This window comes from Ascidiella aspersa, chromosome 7, assembly GCF_963924565.1.
Source record: "Ascidiella aspersa chromosome 7, kaAscAspe10.2, whole genome shotgun sequence".
NCBI lineage: Eukaryota > Metazoa > Chordata > Ascidiacea > Phlebobranchia > Ascidiidae > Ascidiella > Ascidiella aspersa.
Window position 1 is genome coordinate 3,653,454 of NC_139453.1, and position 16,930 is coordinate 3,670,383.

General features: G+C 40.0%; 2 protein-coding genes across 2 annotated transcripts in view; both read right to left on the reverse strand.

Moving 5' to 3' along the window:
• The window catches only part of LOC146137303 (NACHT, LRR and PYD domains-containing protein 12-like), a 28,769-nt gene extending 18,398 nt beyond the window's left edge, over positions 1-10,371 (reverse strand). The window contains exon 1 of the mRNA XM_083393706.1: positions 10,313-10,371. Coding sequence (XP_083249832.1) covers positions 10,313-10,339 — 27 coding nt within the window. The 5' untranslated portion in view covers positions 10,340-10,371. The remainder of the gene's footprint in view (positions 1-10,312) is intronic.
• The window catches only part of LOC146137300 (NACHT, LRR and PYD domains-containing protein 12-like), a 180,668-nt gene that overhangs the window by 129,745 nt on the left and 33,993 nt on the right, over positions 1-16,930 (reverse strand). The window lies entirely within an intron of this gene.

A 16,930-nucleotide genomic window follows, 5' to 3' on the forward strand; every position in this document is an offset into this window, starting at 1 on the left:
CCGCCATGGGCCTGACACCCGCTCTGGGAAAAGGCCTCGATCAGAAGGACGCGGGCGACCGGCGAAGCGCGCCGTGACGAATTCCGTACGCCACAATTCCGCGCACTCCAAAAGCGCGCGGATTCGGCGATGGGCACATCCCGCTTCACTCGCCGTTACTGAGGGAATCCTCGTTAGTTTTCTTTTCCTACCTGTTGAAATATACACAACCTCCGTTGTGACTTGCTTTATGAGAGCAACTACCCCGTTACGCGCTTCGACCATAGCCCTGGCGCCGTCGGTGGATACAGCCTTGCACTTGCACCAGTTTACTGCATGTTCGGAGAAGGAATTGTTTACTTTTGAAAATATACTTAAAGCAGTAGTGTTTATGCCAGTAGGAAGACAAAACAGATAGTGATCTAAAATTTTTTGCGTTCTGTGTTTGGAAAGCGAACATAAACGATCATTTGAGCTTGACTGGTAATGTCAGTCGTTTCATCTAATTGAAGCCCGAAGCAGGGCACATGACAAAGCTTCGCTAGAACAGATTTTTAGTGATGCAGCGATCATTGAACATCTCCTTTGCCTCGTATTATCGGACAATGCTAGCTTTTGCACTTTGACCACATCTTTAGCTCCTCCATGAATCTCTTGCGCTGCTACCTCTAAACACGGTTTAGCAACGGTTACTGCCAAAGTAAATGGGCTCCCTTTGAGACACAAGGACATGAGCTATTTTTAGTTATGCATACAGAGGTTAATAAGAAAATGCCTTCATCAATTGATCAAATTTTTGCTTTTGCTTAGCGAAATGTCGTGTTTGATGTTTGAAAAAGGATTTCGACTTGTTTTTGTGTTCAAAATGCTTGCGTCTCTGTGTCTTTTCAGTTTGTACTTTTCCAATGATGAATTGTGGTATATGACCTAACAACATAGCGAGCCCAATTGTATAGTTTTCATCTAAATCTATGACAAATCCAAGCTCAGTAAATATAGGGCTACCATATTTTCAGCACCCAAAAAGAGGACATTGTTTGCCTGCAAGTAAAACGAAAGTAGAACTGTTACTTTTGAAGAAAAACGTGCCACATCCAAAGGTAATGCATTCAGCTTCGAAATTAATACGTCGTTTTCTGAAACAAGGATACTTTTGGCGTAGCAGTAAAACATCAGTAAACAGAGTTTTTCTCTTCGGCATTATAGTTTATAGCTTATTTCGCCTTATGGTTATCTAAACGTAAAGAATAATAAAGAAAAATGAAAGCATCTGCTGAGAACCACCTGTATATGGCATAGACCAGTGGTTCATTACCTTTTATCAGCCGCGCCCCTTTGGTAATTTTCCTATGCCCTACACCCCCTACGAAACGCAATTGGGCCTTTTATAATGAAATATCATTGAGACAACTTGAAAATATTAAAAGCGCGACAAAAATTGAGTTTAATTGGTTGAATTGGAGCTAAACTGCAAATTCAGGAGGCTTTTCTCATTGGGCACACAACAAATTGCTCGTGCACGAGCTGAGTTTGACAAACGTGTTGTGAGGGCATTTACTCCACAGTTGTAAGGCTGTGATGTCGAGCGCAAATAAAATAGTCAAGCGAAAAAATTAAACATTGCGTTATCGTGTTTCAAAAGATGTGACGACATACAATACAACGGCAATATTGCAAAAAAACATCGATCGCGATAAAAGTTCGAGTCCCCCTGATGCTAGCCTGTTATATAAAATATGTTTAAAAAATAGATCTAACGGTGGATGAATTTTATCGTATATCTCTAAGTTAGTAAAATTGCAATTAAATATGGCCGTTATACCTTAAATCAGTGGTTCTCAACCTTTTATGCCTCGTGGCCCCCTTTAAAAGGCTTCCAACCCTCGTGGCCCCCATGCTTATAAAATATTTAGCATTGTTTCTACGTGTTTTTTCTTGTTTTACTTCTCCACGTTATTAAGAAATACAGACATTAATCAACGAATCAATGCACTTAGTTTCTCCAAAATTTAATATATCACTTATTTTAATTTAAGTGAATATATTTAGTCATTACAAAGCTTGATGGTGGGAAGGTATTTGTTTATATTCGGCTCTGTTTGTACTGAGCCAAGCAAACGTTACTACATTCGTCGAAATGATTTATGTTTTTTCGGTTATAATGAATTACTATTGTTGCACCGATTATTTATAGTTTCTATGTGTGTTATTGTTTCTCTGTTTTATCGTTTGTACGCGTGTTTTCGTTTTCCTCTTTCTTTCTCACTCACATAAATTATATCGCTTTTCCACTTTTGCACCTCACCTTTCACGCTTGATTTCTTATCTTATCACGTTTTCGGTTGGCACCTCGTTTGACACGCACACCTTTTTTCTCTGGTTGTAGTGAATGGGTACACGAAATCTAATGTGGGCAGTCGCGTTTGGGGTCTAGCTTGAGTTCATTGCATTCTAGAAAACCCTGGGAATTAACGTTTAAGTCACCTTTTGAGGCGTTGGCCGCTTTTCGTTGTTTCAGTGTTTTAGCATTTTACTGTCCCTTATTTTAAAACAAGTAAAAGACACGCGTTGCAGCGCTTAGCAGTCGGCAGGCCGTTAAGTAGAGTTCTGGATTAGTTTGGCGTAACAAAATGGCGAGCACGCCAGGACTCTACAGCCGAGGGGAGAAGCGCTACATGCAGCATGTCTTTCACGTTGCCACCGCCTTTTTATAGATCAGGCGACAATTTTAAATCGATTTTACCAGTTTTTGAATCGTATTGTAAGAGCATCGCAGCCAATGAAGTTGTTAAGAGACATTTATTATTGACATGTCTCGACCGTGATTTTTTGTTTGATATTAGTGATGGCGCAAGTAGCCTGTACGAACTATCGTCTAGCGCTATAATTGAACTTGCTTCAGCGGCCAAAGGCAAAAAATGTGACTTTGATAAACGTGACCAGTTCCTAGAAAGGGGTCAAATGGTTAAAGAAAGCATAAGGGAATACGTTTATAGTTTGCAAACCCTTGGCGAACAAGCTTACCCAGACGGCGGCGACAAGCCTATAAAAAATGAGGTTTTGTATCTGGTTCTACTGCGCGGCTTGAGCGACAGAACACTCGCCACTGCAATTAGTAAGGACGCGTCAATAAAGCGCGACTTCACTAAAGCTGCGAAGATGGCTGTCCACGCCAGCATTGCGTGCCAGCCCTCACAGGATGTAGGCCACATTAGCAGTAATGCTACGACGGAGAGTGTCGCTGCAGACCCCGTTTGCAGCTTTCCAAATGGAATTCCAACGCCAATGGGTGATTTTATGGAAACTATCGACCATCTACGACAAGAGGTAGCCGACCTTGGCTCCGGCCAATACCAACAACTGGACAGGGACGTCAGCAGGTTTGACCTTGGTGATTTAACTAAACAGCCTATCGTACAAATCGCATCTGGTCAAAGGCCTCATTCCTTCATAAATATTATGATCGAGAACCTGCCAGTATGCGCCCTTGTTGATACGGGTTCAGCAGTTACCATCATTACGAGAAAAATGTGGAACTGTTTAAAGGCTAAAGTTAAACGTAACTTGTCGAAGTGCCCCGAGACCCTGTCATTCGCCAATGCTGACGGCCACAAACTAAATATGGATGGTTTACTTCCAGTACAACTTCCAGTAGCTGCTAAAGAATTACGTATGAATGTTTTCGTTTGTGACTCTATTTCATTCGATTGCATTCTTAGGATAGATTTCCTAGAAACGCAGGAGTGCGCCGTTTGTTACCGCAACAAGACCTTGAAAATCGACAACAGCAGTGTACCTCTGCTCGATATGCCATTCAAGCTTGGAAGCCGAGACGTCTTTCTCGATGATAAAGTCCTGATCCAACCGTCCACAGAGGTTTGTGTTCCAGCTTATTTTATTCATAATTCTGAACGTCGCCCAGTACCTACCCATTCTGTACTTATTGAATGGAGACCCGAGATAATGGATAAATATGGTGCAAAGATTAGGTCATATTTAACGACAACTAAAGGCTGTTTAGTCCAGACTCGAATAGCGAATTTTACCGACGACGTTATCTAGCTGCCTGAAGGCACTCCCGTTGCCACACTTTCGCCCATTCTAACATCCGGGGATGTCGCATGTATTCAAAGTGGTACTTGTGTCACAGTCGAGTCGTTAACACACACATGTTATTGTAATGACCAGGGATGCGTGGACTTTTCTTGTTCTACCCAACAGAGCGTTAGCTCCGTATACCCAACTGAAGAAAACAATTGAAATTGGTGGCGGTCTTACAACAAGCGAGATCGCACGGGTTCACGCCTTACTGCAACAATATCGCAGATTGTTCGCGACCCACTCAACAGAAATAGGACGGACGGATCTCGCCGAGCATGTGATTAACACCGGAGATGCTCGCCCAGTACGACAACCCTTTCGTCACCACCCGAAAAGAAGAAAGTAGAGGAAATCGTCCACGAGATGAAGACCCAGGGTCTTATACGTCCGTCATCATCCCCATGGTCGAGCCCGATCGTACTTGTGAGGAAAAAGTCAGGTGAAACTCGTTTTTGCATTGATTATCGGGGCCTTAATAAGGTGACAAAGAAAAACAGCTACCCTATACCACGAGTAGACGAAAGCCTCGATCTTTTGTCTAACTCCACCTATTTTAGTACACTCGATTTAAAATTTGGGTATTGGCAAATTCCTATGGATAAGAGTTCCCGAGAAAAGACCGCTTTCGCGAGCCATATGGGTCTGTTAGAATTCAATGTGATGCCAATGGGTCTTTGCAATTCCGCTGCTAGTTTCCAGCGACTAATGCGTATTGTTTTAAATGGCATAGAATGGCAAGGAGTACTCGCATATTTGGATGACATCATTGTGTATGGGCGTACCTTTCAGGAACATCTGGAGCTATTGGAGGGCGTGCTACAACGACTTGCCGACGCGGGCCTGACACTTAAGCCCAAGAAGTGCGCTCTTTTCAAGAAAGAGGTAAAGTTTTTAGGCCACATTGTTTCTGCCGAAGGTGTTTTATGTGACCCCGAAAAAATTGCTGCAGTAAAATCATGGCCGGCCCCGAAGAATACAAAGCAAGTACGACAGTTCGTTGGTTTAACTTAGTATTACCGCAAGTTCATACGTGATTATGCCAAAATAGCTGCGCCGCTTCACCGTCTAACAGAAAAGTCGAGACAAGCTTCGCCAAAACTAAAATCTTCTTTGATAAGATCACCAGTCCTTCGCTACCTTGATTTCCAGAAGCCTTTCGTATTAGACAGCGACGCGTCGATTTTGCCATTGGATGCGTGTTAGCGCAGTGGCACGAGGGAAAAGAACACGTTATAGCCTATGGCAGCAGGATTTTAACCAAAACAGAACGAAATTATTCCACCACTCGCAAAGAATTATTAGCGGTCGTTCATGCCACCAAGTTATTTCGCTGCTACCTCCTAGGCCAAGCTTTCACTTTGCGCACTGACCACGCTTCTCTTAAGTGGCTATATCAGTCTAAAGACCTCTAAGGCCAGTGTGCCCGATGGGTCGAGCACCTGTCACAATACGACTTTAATCTAATACATCGTCCGGGTGTCAAACATAAAAATGCAGACGCTCTTAGTCGAATAGGCGAAGACCAGTTGACCGATGCGCCGAAGGTTGCCACTATCGATGTTCGTGCCTCTAGTGGTTTGACAATGGGTGAGATTGCGCAAGCACAGGAGCAAGACCAAGAAATAGCTCCAGCTTTCCAATGGTTAAGCCTAGGACACAGACCCCCATATAACGCTGTGTGAAATACATCGCGTATGACCAGGCACTTATGGAGTCACTTTGGTCAATTGAAACTTAGAGACGGGGTCATTCATTTCTATGACCAGGATAAAACACTTTTAAGACTTGTAACACCGCGTGAACTAAAACCCAAAATCTTCGATTTACTTCATGATGCAAAGTTAGGCGGTGGTCACCTGGGGATTCGTAAAACATGCGCCAAGGTCGCTGAACGACACTTCTGGCCAGGCTGGCGCGAGGAGACTGAGCGGTATTGCATGGAATGTCGTGAGTGCGAGTTAAACAAGAAACCCTCAAAAACACCAAAAGGTACCATCTTGCGAAGAAGGTCCTTTAGAAAGGGTAGAAGTGGACATCATGGGGCCGTTACCTTTAACACGCCACGGGTACCAATATGTCCTTGTTGCTTGTAATGTGTTTATTAAATATGTCCGAGCTTGGCCCTTGCGTACGCAAACAGCAACCGAAACGGCCAGCGTATTGAACAACTGCTGGATGACTGTTCACGGAGTTCCCGACATCATCCATTCAGATCGTGGCGGGAATTTCGAAAGCAAGATGTTTAAGGAGCAGCTGATTGGTTGCGGTAAGTCACGCACGACTGGTTATCATTCCGCCGGAAACAAAGGTGTTGAACGAAACAACAGAACAATAATCTCGATGATTCGAAATTACGTTCAAAAAGATGAACGCTCCTGGGATGAAGCGCTGTCTGCTGTTGTGGCGTCGTACAATGCGAGTACCCACGAAAGTACGGGATTTTCACCACATTTCTTATTAACAGGTCGACAATTGCGGCTACCTGCGGACTTGGTCGGAGCAGGATCCGAAGAGTCGCATTTCATTAACGACAACATCAAAAGCCTTCACGACCGACTTGTTCGTGCCGAAGATGTTGTTCGGACTACCCTCGTCAAGCAGCGCCAGCGAATGGAGGCGCATTTCAACAGGAATGCAGATGACACCGCATTCAACGTCGGCGACTCGGTTTTACTAAGGGATAACGTAGTCCCTGTAAGGCCAAACCGAAAATTTAATTTCCCTATGCAGGCCCGTACAAGGTCATCCAAGTGCGACCACCGGTAAATTATTTAATAGAAGCGGCCAACGGACGACAACAGAACGTCCAGCGAAACCGTTTGAAGCGTAGCCGCGGACATCACACGCAATATGATCAAGAAAAAGACAAAGAAGACAACACCGAAGAACCAACAACGGAGCCCCCCACCGACATCGGATTTCGCCTCACCATGACTACAACGCCACGTTCACCTGAAGCACAGCCGCACCCAACGACTCAATTCACCAACCACCAGCTCGCGAGTGATATGAACCACAACACAAGCCCCGGTCTGATGCCCGATGGCACCAGCGCTTCCACCAGACCGAGGCGTTCAAGGAAAACGACACGCTTTTACCCCGACGTGGAAACCTTCCATTAACAATGTTGCCCAGGTGGGCAACGAAATTGTGAAGGGGGGGTGTTGCACCGATTATTTATAGTTTCTATGTGAGTTATTGTTTCTGTGTTTTATCGTTTGTACGCGTGTTTTCGTTTTCCCTTTCTCAATTACATAAACTATATCGCTTTTCCACTTTTGCACCTCACCTTTCACGCTTTATTTCTTATCTTATCACGTTTTCGGTTGGCACCTCGTTTGACACGCACACCTTTTTTCCCTGGTTGTAGTGAATGGGGACACGAAATCTAATGTGGGCAGTCGCGTTTGGGGTCTAGCTTGAGTGCATTGCATTGTAGAAAACCCTGTGAAATAACGTTTAAGTCACCTTTTTAGGCGTTGGCCGCTTTTCGTTGTTTCAGTGTTTTAGTATTTTACTGTCGCTTATTATAATACAAGTAAAAGACACGCGTTGCAGTGCTTGGCAGTCGGCAGGCCGTTAAGTAGAGTTCTGGATTAGTTTGGCGTAACACTATTACTTGACATACTCTAGCTGAATATTGGCCTAAAATGACCTTGAGTAACCTTACAGCGCACCTTATGCGTTTTACTATGGAATGTTTCTTTTGCAAATTAACGCCCCTTAAGGGAATTGCGAAATCTCTTCGTTGGTTTCTCGCCCAATGCCATTTGAAGGAAACTTAATGATTTATCGGCAAGCAATCGACCTGCCGCCCGTAAAACACTGACGCCTCACTACATGGATATTGAATGGATACATATAAAGCAGCACAGTAATTACTTCGTCACAGCGACAGGCATTTGTCCAAACTTGCCACTCACGTACGTACAATTAGGTGTAACTTTCCGCGATAAACCAATAAAAAGGATTCACTCTAGTTTTAAACAACTCTACTGACGCGTCAAAGAACATTTTAGAAAAATGTGTTACAAAACGTTACAAAAAAGTTTTACAGTCATAACGAAAAACACAAAATTAGGTTAAATGGCAAACAAATGGTGACATTTTGGTCTTGCAATACCTAGCTAGAGAGTTGTGCCCGTGGTCAGTGTCTTAGGCAGCCAAAATATGTGAGGGGCGAAAATTTTGAACTTAAACTAGTAAGAGTACTTCATTCGAAACACCGCTTCTTAAAGCAGAAAAAGACTAGACACCCTGAGTAGGCAAACTATCAACTTAAATAACTTGACAATAAAACTGTTACCTCACAGCGATAAATCGACTTTATATAAAGTATTAACAAATAACTATTTACAACGAATCAGTAATGACACTACGATTTAAAGTCCATTAGTCGCTTCCCGCCAGCGAGGCTCGTTATAACTTGATTGCTTTGGCCATGGTATTAACTGCCATATCGAACACAAACAAAAATGCTAGCAAACCGTTTCGCGCAGCAACTGACTGAGTTTTAACACAATACTCAAAAGCCATTCAAAGGAAAAAAACAGAATGACGAAAAGTAGTAAAACTACATTAATGTATACAAAAAACATAATAACAGAATCCTTTGCGAGGTAACAGTGCTTGACAAATGGAGGTGTGACATGCCTGTAATCGACAGTCGTGTACTGCTCATAAATGCTACAAAACAAATAATTAAGAGTAAAATATTCATAATTTCTTTGAGAGAAAAAGCCCTGTGTTCCCCTTGCTAAGCCTATGACCGTGGTCCCCCAATTACCGCTCCGTGGCCCCCCAGGGGGGCCGAGGGCCACGGTTGAGAAACCCTGTCCTAACGTAGCCGTGCAAAACTTTTTTTCAAGCGCAATTACCTGCGTGGAAATAAAAATCAAATGAAGTATATTGGCTTAATAAAAATAAATTTTTATGTTTCCAACTTGCGAATTTTGTAATTAAGAACTCCTTAAACTATGTTACCGCGCAAAATTAGGTTTATAGATTTCGCAAAATATCGCATTTAATGCGGTGGTTTTAATAGTAACCACTTTTCAGTTTTGGTCGAGATATTACTTACGTTGGACGCAGTATGGTACCGGGATTACTTATTTGCTTGTATACCACGCAATGCGAACATTGGCTGCTATTATTTAAGGTTTTACTTTTGTGTGGGTTCTCTAAAAAAAAATAAGGTTTAGGTATGTTATTGATTTCCGATCGATATGCACATCACGAAATGTAGATTAGTTGGAGCTGATTAGGTTAGCGCTTATTTACTGAAGTATCCCGAAAATGATGTGGCGCCGGCAGTTTTGCTAAAGTCGCAAGATTACAAATAATAACCCCGCTGTGCGAATATTTTCAAATTTTCAAAACAGTTTGTTAATAGAGCTTGATTTTTGTAAAATAAATTTTGTCGGATTATACTAAGTTTCAAATTAATGTTGATCGCTGTTCGGTAACAACCGTAAAACTAAAGACAGTTATGTTTGCTGCTTATCAGTATATATAGACGCGCAGCTGAACTACGGGCTTTATATTGCCGTACAGTTTAAACACTGCGACAGAATCGCTATTTGGTTACACACTTTTAAACTTGATATCGTTTGTTTGGTAATTGCTGCTGTTTAGCTAAAGTTGCGAGATAAGTAGACCTACTGTTGCTGCTCTCATATAAGGGCCGCATCCTACTTTAATTGTGAGAAAGGATTTACTCGACCCAGCACTTTATAACCACGCAAAATCGTGGCATTGCCCGAATGCGCATAATATATCGCGCTTATAGCAAAAGGCTGCATATTATTGGTACAAGTAAGTACCCTATATATAACTTGGGCAACGCCTGGTATTTCGTCTAGTAATTGAATAAAATGACCGATTTTAAAGAATAAACCAACCTCCCAAAAGGTCACTATAAAACTTAGTATAATTTTTTTAACCTAATTGGTTTAACATTAGTGTATTATATTCATTAAAATTATTTAAAATCAAACTAATAAACCGAAAGAGTTAGTACAGGCGCATTACAAGGTCGTATGCTATACAGGCACGTTGAAAAACAATTTTTCCATTTTTCAGACACTATGCAATATGTGTATTGTGATAAAGTTAATAAGATAAGTTTCACTTTGACAAATACCAGTGCTAGACGGATTTATGAGGAGGTTGGCGTGGAATTAAAAATCCAAAGCAGCAAAGATTCTTATTATTTTATACGACAAAAACTTACTTGGTTTTGGTTTGGAGTATCGGCCATGTTGTTCCTTGTGCTTGATTGGTTGATACAGTTTTTTTTTACCAAATATAGTCTGTAAAATGGAACAAGATACCAAGTTAAATGACAGTACGGGTATATACTGTGATATCTGTGATCTAGCCCTGTTGAACTAGCACTGACCAACGATTGGCATACACATAATATTATACCAGGTTCAGAGGTACGCAGGCTCAGTGGGAGCAAGTCGTGAAACGATAATTATAGCAGCGTTGCCTGCTGGATCTTGTTCGTACATACAATTTCATGTTTGGAAAATAGTGATTGTCAACCTTTAGCACACGGACCAATATTACGCCAACAGCTTTCTGGCTGCAATCGAAGTTTTATAGAAATGAACGCAAGTGCATTGCGGCAAGACGACCCATAATCTTAAATCTACGGCTAGAGTTGAAAATAATTGTTTTTTATTCTTTATTTGGCTTATTAAATCTAAGTAAACTTGAGTAAAAATGGTTTCTTTTGAAACCAGGTAGCTCGAAGTGACATTAAAAACACCACAGATTGGAGTGCGGCAGGAAAAGGTTGAGATCCACTGATTTAAGGTTTTGATGTTATAAACTAAACTGATATTCCACTTCATATACCTACACAACATTACACATTTACCTCAGTACAGCAGTAAGGCGCTTGAACCAAGCTGCAAGCAACAACCAAACGCTAAGCTCTTTGTTGAAGGCGGACTCCAACGTATTTCCTTGTTCTAAAGGAAATGACGTTAAGGCTCCATCCATTTAGTTTGCCCTCCAACGCCTTCACTCATTTCCTGTCTGGAAATCACGCGAGCTATTGTTAAGGTAAAAATATCCCCAGCTTCAATTTCGGTTGCATAGAAATGCGTATTCTTGTTGTTCTATAGTTAGTTTAGTTGCTTCACTGGCGCAATGATAATAACTCCATTAGACTTTCTTACTTGCATTTAGGAATGTCCGTAATTTGGTTTAGGATTGGCACCGATACAACCCTAGTATCGGACGAGTATTAACGATATCACCATTTGGTATCGGGTATCGGCTTTGATCCGATATTATCGGACATCCCTATACTTGCAGCATGCCGAATCATTTTTCGTCTTTCGACTTGGTCAAGTTGCCCGTTTCAGTGGCGCAGCCAGCCGAAAATTAGGAGGGGGGGAGCAAAAAGTATGAATTCTTTGTATTAACTGCCGTAACGAACACAAATAACAATGTTAGCAAACCGTTTTAAGCAACAACTGAATGAGTGTTAAACGCAATATTCAAAATTCGTTCAAAGAGCAAAAACTGTCTAAAATTAGTAAAACTATACATTAACGTATAGCAAACGTAATATTTACTACAATGTTAGTGACGTGAGCATGACAATTGAAGGTGTGGTATATCTCTGATCGACTGTTGTACTGGTCATAAATGCTAAAATAACAAATTATCAAGAGTAACATATTTATAAAGTTTTGGAAGGGCCATGCCCTCTGAGGCTCAACCCTGGCTACGCCTATGCCCCGTTTGCCCTAAGTTCTATTTTCAGGATGTTCTTTTAACTAGATCGCGATCATTTCTGACTTTGTATTACGTCACAATGCAGTTAAATTTGTTTTTTAAGTTTCCTTTTTGTTTGTTCAATTTGCTTCACTGCTCTTCACTTTTTGTCCTATTTAGTTTCCTGCCGTTACACCTTTACGTTTTTATCTAAATAAAATCTTTTAGAATAAATAGCAACTCAATTCTCAGTCAAGTTATGATTAAAGCATGTCAAATTGAATATAATTATTTGTCTAAAAAGTAAACCTTAAACATTTAAACTGGTAAACTCGTGCGAATATGAGCAAAATCTCAAGGAAAAAATAACATAAACGCAACATATAGCAATTGAATTGTATTATCTTCCAAAATTAAGATCAATAACCAGTGTTGCAATGACTCAAGTCAATGCCTGGACCACGCGGTCCGTTTAAGAACTTGAATAACTTTGGCGGCCGCCGATTGATCGGGTCACGCGATACGAGCACCTCGTGCGCTCGCTCACGCTTCAAGTGACCGCTTTTTTCCAGGTGATTTCTTATGGCGGTGCCGCCGGGTGTCGACAAAGCGCGCAACATGTTCGGCCGATGCTGGTGCCCTTAAGTCAAGACTTAAGTCTTTTCGAGCAAAATTACTTGCAGAGAGAACATTTTGGAAAGCCCTGATTAAAATCATGCCGAGGATCTTCTTACGAAATTCGTTTGATCCAATAAAAACGTTAAAGAAACTAAGTTATACCTGATTGCCACCACTGTATCCGCTAAACGCGCTTTTTTTTACAAATGTAAAAGTCTTTTTAAAGACTTTCAACACCAATCGTTTTCTGGAGACCACACAATTAATAGTTTGCAAGGATATTTAAATATAATACCTTAGTACCCAATGCTTACTTCACCCAAGTTTCAAAAAGTGTCCAAATGAATTTATTGAATTCTTGCAAATTTATCAATGAGCAATAGCATATGGACCAGCATTACGTTAAAGAAATGCGGGAAGTAGACTAACTAACCTCATCTTACGGATTTCGTTTACCCAAAAACCTCGTCTTAAGAAAGTAACTCTATGCATTCTTGTTTTTTATCCCTGGTTTTCTATTCTCCAACTCCATAAGCAGATTGGTAGCTAGGGTATTTTGCGCCCGGGTGCACACTTTATAATTGGCGCCCCCTCCTTCATGTTTAATCACATTTTCCATTGCGTTAACATAATACACCTTACTTCATACGGCAAAACAATTCAAATTTTAATAGAACGTTGTATTTAAAGAAGAAGCAGCCTCATTTTGGCATTTGTAAGCCTCATTTCGGCGCCCCTGAACATTGGCGCCCGGGGAAATATGTATCCCACCGCCACCCCTGAGTTATTGTTGTGGCCATCAGACTTTGGTTTAGATTTTCAAGTCGGTGGTATTATTAGAAAGAGACTTTTTACGATTCGGTCATATTAATTGCGTTGCTGTTCGGTAAAGAACCGGAGTTCTTAAACTTTTTTAAAGCAGTCCAATAAAAATAATTGGTTGCGTATTCGGCTCAGCAAATGTGAAACTAAGGAATAATTTTTCTTAACTAAATTTTTCGTTATTCTATTATTTTTATTATACACTACGATTTTACCTCGGCATGCTTAGACCTCGAAAATTGGTCCACGTACCCCCATGAGTCCGCGTTTCAAAGTTCAAGAGCCCCTGGGTTAAATGTACAGTTGTTCTTGTGATCAACAGTGTTTCTAAACCTTTTTTGTGGTTGCTACCCGAATACTATAGGCATAAGTAAAACAGCAAAGCTTTGGCGACCTAATTTCTCTTCACTCAACTGTTTTAAGCTCAAAGCGAACAAATCGTAAGACCCTTACGCTTCCAGGTTTTTGATGTTAAAACCTTTACGTTTCCAAGAGTTTGACGTTAGCTCTTTCCCTTCTCATGTTTTCGACGTTTATATATCTTAGTCGCAGTGTTTTTTCGGGGTCGCATTTTAGCCGTTAAAAACTTAAACCCTGGGGATGAACCCCTAATCTTCCAGAATTTTGACGTTTTTTCATCTATCTCTCCAAGAGTTTGATATTAGTTGAAATGCCTACCCTTTTAGAATTTTGACGTTTAAACTATTACCCTTTCTTGATTTTGACGTTAAAGCCTCTATCCTTTAAAGGATTTTGGCGTTTAAAGTTAAAACTTTAACCCTTCCAGGATTTTACGTTAACAACTTTGACCTGTTTAGTCATTGAAAGAGACATCTGGGTTAGGATTCTAGACCACCTTCGCTTTTGTTTATAAAATATTTATATATTTTTCTTATACTAAAAATATATAATTCAATATGGGACCAAGTACATTGTAATGTAAGCTATAAATAAGTGTAGTAGTTTGCCTTTAGTAAACAAGTTAACTTTCGGCTTTACGTAAGGCTGACATTTTAGGTTTAGGCATACAACGCATTTTTTTTCGTGCTTCGCGCGATTAAGTTACGTTTTGCGCATACAAAAATAGGACTTTTTAAGTTTTTATTTTATGACATTATTCCTGATAGCTTGGATTTCACCATCGGAATCCTGGATCTGCTTCTGGTCTTTAGTTTTTAAATAGCCTGTTTTTTTTGTCTGAGCAGATGGTATCCCTGCATATAGCAAAGTCGATAAACGGCATACATTCGACCGAAGTGCAAAAAGTATATAAATGTTAGGATAAGTTTCTTAAACTTTTGTTGGATAGATCACCATTATTCGGAGGAAGCGTATTGTTTGTATAGATGCCAAAATTGCGTAGAACTTACGAGAAAGAAAGACGATAAAACAATTTTCATTTTACTATTAGAGCAGACCCTGACAAGCAATTTTCATTTTACTATTTGAAACAGGCTAAAAATCTAAGTTTTGCATGACTAGATCCATCTCTGTAAAGATTGATTAAGATACCGCACAACCAATCATGTAAAAACTCGCCCTTGTTTTGCTTATATGTATTTTAGTACAAAAAGGCCGCGGGCCGGATTAAATTGCTTGTCAGGGTCTGCTCTAAGCGAAACAATAATAAACACTTCGCCCAAATTTGCCGACTCCGGTGAGTCTGGCTCCGACTCAACAGCCTACATTTGACCCATCCAACTAACTAAATAAGGTAGACATACAGCAAGTCAACCACAAAACGTGGTTGGAAAATATTCTGCCCTATGCGATCAATAAGGCAAAACTACAAGAAGTTATTTAGACAATAAAAAGACAACAGGCCAAATTGATTCGTTGATGTCCACACCGTTCAACCCAACACTACAGCAGAAAATAATTTGTAGTATATAAACAAGACTTCCAATAAAACAATTTAAAAGTAATGAAGTGATTTTTTATAAACGAATCGCACTAGCAAACAATATTTAAATGTCTTTACTGAAGCCAAAAAGCTTGCCACACACCGTGGGTATTGTGCTGGCCGTTTGTAATTAACAACTTTCACGCGTTTTCGATTCCATACTGAATAATAGCGAGTGACTAACAAACAGCAAATACTTTGAAATAGGGTTCGAAATAATGTGATTAACTGGAAATCTGGAAATAAACGTTCAGTTTTCACCATCTTCTAATTCAATTGCTAGTATCTGCCATTCCATGATGAGTGTTTACAAAAATAAAACAACATAACAAATAGCGATGTCGTACAAATGTAATATAAAAGCTGATCACAATCATTATCCGGTAGAAAAATCAACATAATCGCCTTTAAACAAAATGTACAGTCAACCAAAACATATAAAAAAGCAACTTTTATTGCGACGTTTAAACTCATTTTTTGGCTCCTTAAATTCAAAATGCAATATTTTCAAATATCGTTGCATATTCGGTGCCCGACAACATTAACATGTATGCGGGCTTCCATTCAACTTTATCACTTCGTATTTATGAATGTTGCTAAAACGTTAATATTCATATCAACAACGCAATTCACTGCTTTTTAACAGGTGCGCCGCCGGCAAATGAAAAAAAAAACGTATGAATTTTATGTAATAAACTGTTGCAAGAAAATCCGGACAATTGCGAATATAACCAACAAATTTCGCGCTCGCTTTGCTCTCCACGTATTTCCGTTTCTTAGTTTATGTCGTGCGACCCTCAGTAAGACTTGACTACAGCACAAACTTTTTTCATGCACTAAATACTCACGTTAAAATATGTGAAAGCTCATATTAAAGTAATACCTTGAACAGAGTAAAGTGCACTCTAAACTCACTTAACATTATGAAATAGCAAACTTCCAAATACAATTATTACCAAACAAATGACTACCAAACAACAATCGACGTGGTAATACATAATGAAGTTAAGAGCGTGTTTGTGTAAAGTACTGCATTTGTGACTGACAAAACTTTGCTCTCATTTTATTACTTGAACCTGGTGTACATGCTTATATTAGTACAAATCGTATTTAATTTTTTCATTTTTTTAATGCAGAACGTGTCTACATATGCAAGAAATGGTTAAAGACTCATTGCAATGTCCGACTTCATTTTCGCAATACATCTGTTTCATCAATTTTACACTAAACACCTTTTAATCGATTCAAGCATTTATATATAAAGTATTAATGGGTTTTTGTTGGTAGTAACGATTAAGTTATTATGAACTGCATAATTATATATTTCTACTTTCAGTAAACGAAAAAATACCTGGAAAACCTACAACAAGTTTGTTTCCCTACAAATCCTGGTTTTACTTAGAATCATGAAAAAACGTTATGAATATTACTCCAGCTGACAATTGTTATGCTGAATACTTGAAGATCGACCGAATATATTCTGGCAAGTTCTTTTTTCTCTCCAGACTCCAGCAACACAAAACCACCCTCCCTTCACCATTTTGCCACTTTTTTTACACATTTACACTAGGTCGGCACATTCTCGCTAAGATGTCTGTCGCGTTACGTCATACAAGTGTCGCGTGACATTCGATTCATGTCGCGTGTCGCTAAAAAATGTCAAATGTTGCCTGTCCGACAACAAAAGGTTGTAAAGTAAAATATTAGGTTTTATAGCTAAAATCTGATAAAAAGTAATTGTAGTCAATGTTTTGCTTATTTAAGCATAGTAAT